Genomic DNA, 11,598 nt, shown 5'->3' with positions numbered 1-11,598 from the left:
CTTATCCCAAGGAATGCCACTATGCAGGGAGGCACAAGCCTTTTTATACTATGACCTGAGGTAAATAGTTAGGGACCACTGTATGGGGTTTACCTTGATGTGGTATGGTGGCTTATCAACTTTATGATCATAACGTTGTAACTAAAAATACCTGTTTGTGTAAATACATGCACTTGCATTTATACTGAATTACAGATTTAACAGGCCAGAGGAAAATAAGAATTATGCAGTGTGCCACCCAAGGCCTGCTGCCATTCATTCCTGAGCATTGGGGATTGGCACATGGGAAATTTTAAAAACTGTCATATCTCCTATGTATCCCCATTGCTTCCGAATCAATGCGGCTGTGCTTGGGCAGCATGTCGCCCATAAAATCCTACTGCCCTAGGCCTGGCTCTTTGTGGCCTTTCTACAGTCAAAAATAGTCAGCACAACCTTTTTAAATCTTCTTACTTTCTTTAGTTGGGTGCAGGTTCTCCAGTAGCCACTTTCCACCAGCAAATGCAGTCAAAATACGATATGAACAGCACCACAATTCTTGGTAAAGTTAAAATGCCTTTATTGCTTAAGTGACGGGCATTACCGCAACGTTTCAGGCCTCATTTGGCCCTTTTTCAAGCTAAACTGACAAACATTACACCACTATTTAAACTTTTAGTGCCATCTAGTGGACAATTAGTTACAAATTACAATCATGTGAAACATATTGTTACATTCAGTAGAAAAAATAACATTATATAAAAAGTATCCATCTGGTGAACAGTGCAACATGTGTGGGTGAACAAAGTTCATTTGTAATAGTACTGCAGAAAACCTGCAAAAAAATCAAGATAAAAACAGTATATAAGAACATTTTTTATATAAAAAGGAAAATACTTTTATCTAAAAATCGGTTTGAGATCATACTCTTTATTCAAACCCAATGGAACTAATGTCTCCAGTCTCCTAATCCAGAAGACCTCTCGGCATAGAAGTGTTTTAATTCTATTACCCCCTCGACGTTTCGGGGTAACCATTTCAATCACCTGGAACCTCAACTGGTTGACATTATGTCCTGCTTCAATAAAATGTCCTGCAACTGCTTGCTCCTTCTTACCAGTTTTAATCGCTGACTTATGTTCACGGATGCGTTCTCGGACGGTTCTTGAAGTCTGTCCCACATATGCTAAGTTACAAGGGCATTTGATGACATACACAGCGTAGGAGGAAATACATGAGAACCGTCCGAAGATCCGTATGGGGGTCCTTTTTTTTTTCTCTTTTTCTCCAATAACATGGTTCTCTCTTTTGTTCTCAATTCATTGCTCTGCCTATGTAGCAGACCTTCTGGATAACCCCTTGCCTGAAATTTATCACACATTTCTGTCAGTCCCACTTCCGCAACCTCATCCGAGGCAACTATGCGTTTCACTCTCATTAGTTGAGACTTAGGCAATGCCCTTTTTAATTGGGGTGGGTGAAATGACTGAAAGTGTAAAAGTGTATTACGATCGGTTGGCTTTATATACAGATCAGTTAACAATCTGTCGTCCTGTTTATACACCCTGGTATCCAGAAATGCAATATCGGAAAAACTATAGTTCAGAGTAAATCGAATATAGGGGAGTGCACCGTTAATTTCATGAACAAATGCCTCTAGGGTTTCCTGTGGCCCCGTCCATAACGCAAATACATCATCGATATAGCGAATCCACTTTTTGCAGTATCTTAAGTACAGATCATTAGTTTAAATAATATTTTTTTCAAAGTAGTTCATAAAGATGTTTGCGTATGACGGGGCCACATTTGACCCCATCATCATCAGCCACCCCACATCCGTTTTCCAGCCCTAGAAAAGGTGGCAACCCTAATGCAGAGAGATGCCGGCAATCTCTTACCTCCCGGCGTGTCTTGTCTAAGAAGTTCGATTTCGTCGGGTTTGACGCTGAGTGGCATGACACAATTGTCACAACGCCAATCGTCGTGACGTCACAAATAAGCTATGGGATTCGAATTTTGCGCCAAAATAGCCTTAAAGCTCCAGTCCACCATTTTGTGAATGCCCTAGCTAGGCTTCAGTTTACTGTTCCTGCTCAAGCGTATCTTCTGCTCTGATTATCTGGTTTCTGGACTCCTACCTGACCCTCGTTTACGATTCCTGTTGCCTGCCCTTGATTCCTTGCCTGTCTGACAACGTCTTCTTCTAAATCCTTGCCGGTACCTCGATTATGGACTTATTTCTCACACTTGCACTTCCTAACTGGTTTTCCGCAGCAGAAAGCCCAAGGCCCCAAAAGGGCATCGGTGAACACCTGAGACCACAGGGTAAACCTGTGCAACTGAGTGTACCCATCACTGCACAAGGTTCTGATAACGAGATAGTTACAGCAGGTGCCGTTTTGTTGACCAAGTTTTGCATAACCCCAAAATCTTGTGGATGTGCCAGAATGGTGGATCTGATGCCATTGTTCATGCACAGGCTATACAATTATAGATGGTGAGGAGGGAGAGTAAAAGTGTAAAGTGAATTGTCATTTAGTGCTAAATGGAAAGTGAAAGTAATTGACTGCCTCACCTCTATGCCTGAGAAGGTGTATACAACTGACAGCTCAGATTTGTAATGCATTTATAACAGGTATGGCTGTTTTAATGAAAAAAAAAAAAAATTGTAGTAGTAGTTATTAAAAATATAAAAAAAAATTATAGGATTTGCAAACAACATGGATGTATGTTAGTTGTTATCAAATACAAGAACATGTGTAATAGAAAAAGCAAATTAATAACAATGTCTTGTATTAATAGAAGCAACTAGTGATGGGTGAATAAATTCGCCAGGCGTGAATGGGCGAATAAATTCGTGAAAATTTTGGACGCACGGCAGAAAAGTTGCTTGAGTCAAAACTGTCATGCATCAACACTATTCGGACGCCCATTGACTTTAACTCCTGCGTCAAAATTGATGTGGGCGTCAACATTATTGCAGGAGTCGATTTTCGAGTTTCGCAACGGGAGAAATTTGCCAATCACTAGAAGCAACTAATAATTCTGTACTGCAGATATTTCTGTTTATTGGTAAAAAAAATATATCTATCGGCAAGTCCCATTGTTGAAAAAAAAAGTGCTAAAGAGCTTACAGTTTGCCAAAGAACATGCTGACTGGCCTAAAGAGAAATGGCCCAACATTTTGTGGACTGATGAAAGCAAGATTGTTCTTTTTCGGTCTAGGAGCCGCAGACAGTTTGGCAGACGACCCCCAAACACTGAATTCAAGTCACAGTACAGTGTGAAGACAGTGAAGCCGGTGGCACAAGCATCATGATATGGGGATGTTTCTCATACTATGGTGTTGTCCCTATTTATCTCATACCAGGGATCATGGATCAGTTTCAATACATCAAGATACTTGAAGAGGTCATGCTGCCTTATGCCGAAGAGGAAATGCCCTTGAAATGGGAGTTTCAACAAGACAATGGCGCAAAGTGGCCATCACTAGCAACAGTTCGCAACAAATCTCATCCTCAGAGACATCACCAATTTACTAACAGGCATAGATGACAATTCACTAGCTAATGAGACCCTTCGCTAGCGTACATTTGCGACTTTTCACTCTGGCGAACGGTCGTTACTCCGCAAATTCACTAAGATGCGAATTTTACTGAAAATTACTGTCACGGTCAGCACCCTAAATCCAGAATCAATGCTAATCATCCTGTTCTCGGCTCTTGCTTCTGCCTTTAACAGCCGCCTTTCACCTCGGGAGGAGCCCTCGGCTAATCGGATGCAGCCAGGTCTTATTAAGAGAGGTGCCAAGCGAGAGATTCGGGACAAGCAAAGGGGCACAACGGTAAAGCAAAGTCTTTTGGGCAGAAGGTTACAGTACAAGGCGTAGACAGATAGCGGAGTCAAAATCAAGCCGGGTCGGTGCAGGCAGAACTCAAACTAAGTCAGACAGGCAAGGGTCAAAGCCGGGAAATCAATTGAGAGGAGTCAAGACAGGCACAGGCCGGATTACATAGAGTAGAATAGTCGAATTACCAGGCAGGGGTCAGGATACCAGAAGTGAGATTAGTCAGGCAGGCAGGGGTCAAAAACAGGAATCAATATCAGATAACAAGCAGGAATACAAGTACAGAGCACCAGGAACTCATGAGGAATGGTCCTATAACGGGCAGTGAAAAAATCCTAAATGTCCCTTTAAATATTTAAAATTTTCGCGCCATTTCGCGCTGGTGTCAACACGCCAGCGCGCCTGCGCCTATAAATGCAGAGGAGGCTCGCTGCACGTACCCTAGTTCCCGACTACTATTGAAGAGGAGCGGTGTGGCGGGCGTCCCCACTGATGGTGTGGGGGGCATCCCCGTCGCTGGGCCGCAAGTTATTACAATTACCTCTTTCGCCAGAGTTTACTTCACCACCTTAGACCAGGCAAACTGATAAAACTAAGCTACAGCTTCCTCAATCTTATGCCAGTGACATCATATCCTGTACACAGAAAATTCATTAAAATTGTAAAAAACGCTGGCGACTTTTACTTTTTTAAGGGGGATTTTATGTTAACATTTTTTCCCCAGACATTTGTGGGGCATGGCACATTTGTTTTAGGGTGGGCTCATGTCCAGGGCATTAGAGGATCTCTTCTGTCTTTATTATGGTTCCTTGGACATTTGTAATAAAAAGTGGATACTTCAAGCATTTGCACCAACATCTCTAATAAAGACGTCCATATGTCCTATATGTACCTGCCCAATTCAAATTGACCTATGCGTAACAGTACTAACTATATATACACAGTGTGAATGTTGATACACTTTCAATTGATTTTAATATAAGTTTGCCAGGATTTCATTTCCGTTTGATTTCAGTTTTTTCCAATGAAAAAAATTCTAATCTGCTATTTTGGGTTTTTTAGGCAATTATCTTAAATTACGGCAAAAACTCGAACACCGTTTTTTTAAACTTCCTAAATATGCCCTTTATCTGTACTGTTCTGTTTTGAGATACATAAAAATTAAACTTTATATTTGGAATATGCCTTAAATACATTATTTCATTCCAGAAAGGGAGACTTCTGTCCTATGTTCGTGTGTCTCTTAATGATCCAGTTTTCATGTTTTTTCCCTTTGTTTCCTGCATTCAATCAATCAACCAGAACAAGCCCCCATGTTCTAAGTTAAAAGTTTCAGAACTCTCATTTCTCATCTTTACACAATATTGTATGTGCCTTTTTTCTATTCTATTCTTGTTCTACTTTCCCATCTGTTCAAGTCCCTTCTTTCCTACTTCTTTCCATAATTGAAATGCCTGCTTCTTCTTTGCATATTTCTCTTTGATCGGCAGCTTCAGTTTTGCATTGTAAAAGAGTTCTTATGCTTGCTGTAAATCAGCAGCCTGTGCAAAACAGAGAGACATAACAACAACTCTGCAAAGAAGCATTGGTTTCTTTTTTGACATAAACAAAACATATTGCCTATTTATTTCAGCAGAGAGAATGATGAGTATTTGCCGAGGGCTAAGCTGAGATTGGCTAACAGCCTTGTACAGGTGGATGGTATGTGATGATATGACTGATGATAATTATGAAATTTGTATCTTTTAGATCTGAATGACAACCATATGCTGATCATTGTAAGAAATAAGCAGAGAGCAATTGCACTTGAAAGGATTTTGTGAGATACAGTGTGTGCAGAAATAGAGCAAGGAAATTGTGTCCTTTTGCTGTGAATGCAATATTGTACCAGACTACTGTAATTAAAGTGACTGTTGTCCCTATATATATTCATAAAACCCCATTGAACTGTGTGCTGAGGGAAAAGGGATAGGCGATATACTGCTGATGTGGCACTATTTAAGCTGGCCAACTACTATATTGCAATATATGGACAAACAATCCCTGTTTTGTTTAAAGGGTAAGGCATTTTTCAGTAGCAGTATGCACAAAATGTCGCTGTCTTAAATATATTGATAATGGGTTGAGTGCAGAGGACTCATGTATTTGACTATATGTATTTTGTGGTCACAGCCTCATTGCACCCCCGCCTAATGGTTTTAAAAATTAGTGGTGAGCACAACTTTCCCTTGTTTGTTATAGTTATACAGGAGCAGTGACCAGCTCTATGTTGTAGCTCCCACCCTTCCCAGCTATAGTCAGGTGATCCCACTGGTGTCTAATAAAAGGGCAGCCAAGTTTGGGAGTTTTACTTTGAAAGCAGCAAGTAAGTTGCAGGTAAAACTTAGTCTCTTTGTAAAATGTATAATTAAGCAATTGAATTCTTAATGAATCAGATGAAAATTAAGCGTAGGACTGGCCAGATATGGGATGACGTTGACGTAGTTGGCCAGCTTAAATATATTGCAATATATGGACAAACAATCCCTGTTTTGTTTAAAGGGTAAGGCATTTTTCAGTAGCAGTATGCACAAAATGTCTCTGTCTTAAATATATTGATAATGAGTTGAGTGCAGAGGACCTCTTGTATTTGTCTGCCTGATTATTCTACCTCCCAAAGTTGAACCTTGCCTGCCTGACTATTTTACTCTCTCCAAACCTGATCCTAGCCTGTTTGACCATTCCCAGAACTCTGTCTGCCCGAAGCCGGCCTGTCTGACTATTCTAACTCTGCTTGTGCTGGCCCGGCCTGCCTGTTCCACGCTGTGTTATCTGGCCTGTCTTCCAAGTTGATTTGTCCTCCATTCCAGTATCCTTTTGAGATGATTGTGCCCCTTTGTTCGTCCATAACCTTTGCTCCTCTCTTAGTAAAACCTGCCAGCATCCAATTAGCTGAGGGCTCCTCCTGAGGTGAAAGGCAGCTGTTAAAGGCAGAAGCAAGAGCCGAGACCAGGGAGCCTAGTATTGGTTTTGGATTTAGGAAACAGAACGTGACATATAGTTTATATAAACAAGTTGCTTTGTAGCCATGGGGGCAGCCATTCAAGCATAGGATACACAGTAGATTATACTACAGAGTTTATCTGCTATCAGCTATGTGTATCGTGTGCCTTTTCTCCTTTTTCAGCTTCTAGTGGTTATCCCCATGGCTGCACAGCAGTCTATAAACTATAGTAGAGTTTCTGAAACAAACAAAGCAGTTGTACCAGTGCAGCACAACAGTACATTATAATTCCATTACTTTAAAACACTGTTACTGTTCCCTTAACTACAAATCCATGTTATCAATACCGGAACAAACATGGCTCAAGAATATGCTAATGTTTACTTTTTTGTATCTTAGATTTTTATTAAGTTTGACGTTTATAACAAAAGCTTACAAACACAGTTTTACCATCACCATTTACTGGCCATTCCATATTCAGAGAAATAAAAAGACTCGGAAAAAGATATACAGTAGAACCCCCATTTCAAGTCCCCTGATTTAAAGGGATACTGTCATGGGAAAAAAAAATTTTCAAAATGAATCAGTTAATAGTGCTGCTCCAGCAGAATTCTGCACTGAAATCCATTTCTCAAAAGAGCAAACAGATTTTTTTATATTCAATTTTGAAATCTGACATGGGGCTAGACATTTTGTCAATTTCCCAGCTGCCCCATGTCATGTGACTTGTGCTCTGATAAACTTCAATCACTCTTTACTGCTGTACTGCAAGTTGGAGTGATTATCACCCCTCCCTTTTTCCCCCAGCAGCCAAACAACAGAACAATGGGAAGGTAACCAGATAGCAGCTCCCTAACACAAGATAACAGCTCCCTGGTAGATCTAAGAACAACACTCAATAGTAAAACCCATGTCTCACTGAGACACATTCAGTTACATTGAGAAGGAAAAACAGCAGCCTGCCAGAAAGCATTTCTCTCCTGAAGTGCAGGCACAAGTCACATGACATGGGGCAGCTGGGAAATTGACAAAATGTCTAGCCCCATGTCCGATTTCAAAATTGAATATAAAAAAATCTGTTTGCTCTTTTGAGAAATGGATTTCAGTGCAGAATTCTGCTGGAGCAGCACTATTAACTGATTCATTTTGAAAAAAATTTTTTTTCCCATGACAGTATCCCTTTAAGGATTCCCCTCATTTCAAAATGTCTTTGAATAAAGATACATCAGTTATAGATATACCATATGTGCCGTATGTATCCTGTTACAATCTAGCTTCTAACCAGCAGGGGTCTCCAAAAGATTACTTAATAGGCAATACCTGATCAGAAGAATAGTGATGCATATGATAATATGAACATAACATTGTTTTTAACTGAGTCAAGTTTTGTAGCTATAATAGGGCGTGTACACTAAAAAAGTAATCATTACCATATTCACACAGTGGTATTCTTAAAAAGCTTTCTTTATGTAATATAAATGCATTTTTTTTGATCTTATACATACCACCAATTTGTAATGTGTATACCAAGTCAAACAAGTGAGCACCATTCCTACTCCTGGTCCCTCCCCCAGGGATCGAGACTGTCCTACCTGCCGCCCATTGTTCCCCAATCAACAAACTCCCAGACTTGGTTTCACTGGCTTTGTTTCTCCCCAAAAGACTATTGCTCCCAATCACCAAGACCCCCATACTGGTTCCATCCGGTAGGTTTCTTTATACAGCCCATACTGGGCTTCTTTTGAAATCACTGCACTCAGCCTCTTATTTTATTTCAAAATACTAAAAAGTGGGGTTGTGGGTGCACTCCAAGGTTAAGTAAAAATGGGTTTAAATACAATGGAAATGCTACTGATTTGGCCAATTAATCAATGCACATTCCCTGGTCCCATCTATGCACATACAGAGTTCAAGCAAGGTCAGACAGGTCGGGGTCAGTACAGGCAGAGATCAAGAATAGTCAGAATAGCCAAAGCATGACATCTTGTCGACTCATATTGCCACTGCGGCTAAAATTTTTTGTCTGCGGCTAATAAAGAAGAATTGTCGGTTCGGTTATTGACACCTGCGGATTTGCAGCAGTTGCAGATATATTTCAATATTTTTGCATAATTAACTTTTTTAAATTCTCTCTCCGTCTATATCCAACTCTACTTCTTGTGTGTCTGTGTATATATTTTGTACATGTGTATACATATATATATATATATATATATATATATATATATACACATATATATATTATTTATTTTTTACAGCATAAACCAAAGTTAGTGAGAAACAACATAGTACACAACAGATTTTATAATAATGAGCACTTTATTAATGGGATACAAAATACAATGAAACTGCATGCAGGTTAAATGCGGTTCAACTGCCATGGCACAGCACCATCGGGAGACATAAAGTAATTGGCAAAATGATCTCTCACTCTCATTCCTCCTGTAGGACCTCCAACAGGGGCCCAATCAATATCTGGAATATCATCGGTCAGAGTGTGTTGAAAGATATACCCATCCCGAAGACGAACAAAGTTGTGTAGGACACAACAAGCTTTTATTATAATGTCCACAAAATCGGGTTCCAGTTGTATTGCGTTATGGAATATACGCCATTTGTTGGAAAAGATGCCAAAAGCACACTCTACCATACGACGTGCTCTCAATAATCTGTAATTGAAAAGTCGTTTCTGAATGTCCATTTGTGACCCTGGGTAAGGCCGCATTATGTTTTCCGTAAGACCAAAGGCCTCATCACCCACAAAAACATAAGGCATGGAAGGTGCAGCAGTCCCAGGCAATGGTTTAGGAAGAGGTAGATGGAGTGCCCCTTCTGATAATTGATGTCCCAGTGCTGAACTCCAGAAAGCACTAGCATCACCAGTGCTTCCATAGGCTCCCACATCGATGATAGAAAAGCAATAATTTGCATCAACAACAGCCAGAAGAACAACCGAAGAGTATTTTTCGGAGCCACTTTTGAAAGGCATTTTAATTTGAATGCGTTTTCCACCCATAGCACCCAAACAATTAGGAAAATTGGTTGTTTTGTAGAAATCTTCTGCAATGTGAATCCATGCATTTTCATCTGGGGTTGGCATCACAAGTCTTTGCAGCTCAGACCAAATAAGCAGGCAAGTTTCTCTTACAATTTTGCCTATAGTGGTTCGACCGATAGGGAATCGGAAATACAAGGAAGAGAATGATTGTCCAGTTGCTAAAAACCTGAAACAAAACAAAAGGATTACTTCTTTAATTAAAAATATTACTATGATAGATAGGATCTGTATAATTGCTAAATTCCCACATTTATACATATGACATAGCTTTAAAAGCCCATACACCAGACACATACATATAACCTCATATATATATACCTATGATATAACTTTAAATGCCCATATACCAAACACATACATACATATATACCTATATGACCATATCAGTCACGTAAATACATATGCCCCTATATGTTGCAAAGATAAAGGCCTAAATGCACTGTTACGTAACAAGCAATACAGCATACAAACCTTAGTGTTAGGCACAGTCGCTCCTCTGGTGAAATTGGATCCATCATCAAGGTGTGGGCACGACACAGGCCTGGCTTCAAAACGGTCAGAAGCTCATCAAAGCTTGATATAGACATTCTGAAAAACCTTTGGAATTTTTTTGGATAGCTGCGAAGTTCACAGTATAATAACTGAAACTGTCCATTCTGAAACCGCTGATCTGTGATGGGATGTACCCAATATTTTCTAGCAGCAGCTCTTTCATTTCTTTCTTTCTTTAGCAAATAATAATAGAGGTATAAAAGAAAAATTAAAACAGCCAGATCCCTATTTTCCATATTAGCAAGAACCACAAGGAAAAGACGCCAAGACAACACGGCGTATTTCTGCTTCCCGTGTGGGCGGAGAAAGCTGCACTATGGGATATAAATCATTCGGAAACTGAAGTCGGAATCTTCTATTGCAAAAAGATAATCGACTTGTCACCGAAACTCATTTTTTAAAAAATGCAGGCAACAAATCTTCCCATGTGTCACTTAGACGTATTGCAGCAGTAGAGCACAGTCAGATTCCAGTCAGAAGTGGTCCCTGAATGAGCACTATCCAGAGAAAAACACAAGTTAGTTATGGCCCCTTCCTGTATGTTCCACCTTTAGTACCATTCCTACTCCTGATCCCTCCCCCAGATTTTCCCGCCTCTCCCCATGGCTATTGATTCCCAATACACAACCTCCAGACTGTCCTCCCTGCAGCCAATTGTTCTCCAATCAACAAACTCCCAGACTTGGTTTCACTGGCTTTGTTTTTCCCAAAAAGACTATTGCTCCCAATCACCAAGACCTCCATATTGGTTTCATCCGTTAGGTTCCTTTATACAGCCCTTACTGGGCTTCTTTTGTAATCACTGCACTCAGCCTCTTAGCACTCCAAGGCTAAGTAAAAATGGGTTGAAATACAATGGAAGTGCTACTAATTTGGCCAATTAATCAATGCACATTCCCTTGCCCCCTGTCTCATAAGTAATTCATTAGCTATGCATGTGTTTACAAAACAGGGGTTTTTAGTAACAAAGTTATGATCATAAAGTTGATAAGCCACCATACCACGTTAAGGTAAACCCCATAGTAGCATTACTTGTGATAAGTGTGAGGGTTAGTCTGAAGTCTAGATCCTCCCCCACCACTAGCTTTTGGGGCTTTTAAGAAATAGAGAGAGAGACTGCCCAAACCAATGCCCATTTTTAAAAAGCATAGGACCACCATTTTTTTAAAGGGGTGGGTG

The 11,598-nt window shown here is 40.1% G+C and overlaps 1 protein-coding gene across 1 annotated transcript; it reads right to left on the bottom strand.

Moving 5' to 3' along the window:
* Positions 1-9,109: 9,109 nt before the first annotated feature.
* LOC121393042 (protein ALP1-like) lies at positions 9,110-10,953 on the bottom strand. The gene is made up of 2 exons (XM_041580559.1): positions 10,339-10,953; positions 9,110-10,033 (listed from the first exon to the last, which is right to left on the bottom strand). Exons 1-2 carry the CDS (start codon positions 10,653-10,655, stop codon positions 9,169-9,171), a joined length of 1,182 nt encoding a protein of 393 aa, XP_041436493.1. The 5' UTR covers positions 10,656-10,953; the 3' UTR covers positions 9,110-9,168.
* Between the last annotated feature and the right edge of the window lie 645 nt (positions 10,954-11,598).

This window comes from Xenopus laevis, chromosome 1S (genome assembly GCF_017654675.1).
Source record: "Xenopus laevis strain J_2021 chromosome 1S, Xenopus_laevis_v10.1, whole genome shotgun sequence".
Taxonomy (NCBI): Eukaryota; Metazoa; Chordata; class Amphibia; order Anura; family Pipidae; genus Xenopus; species Xenopus laevis.
This window is presented reverse-complemented; position numbering and strand designations above follow the sequence as displayed.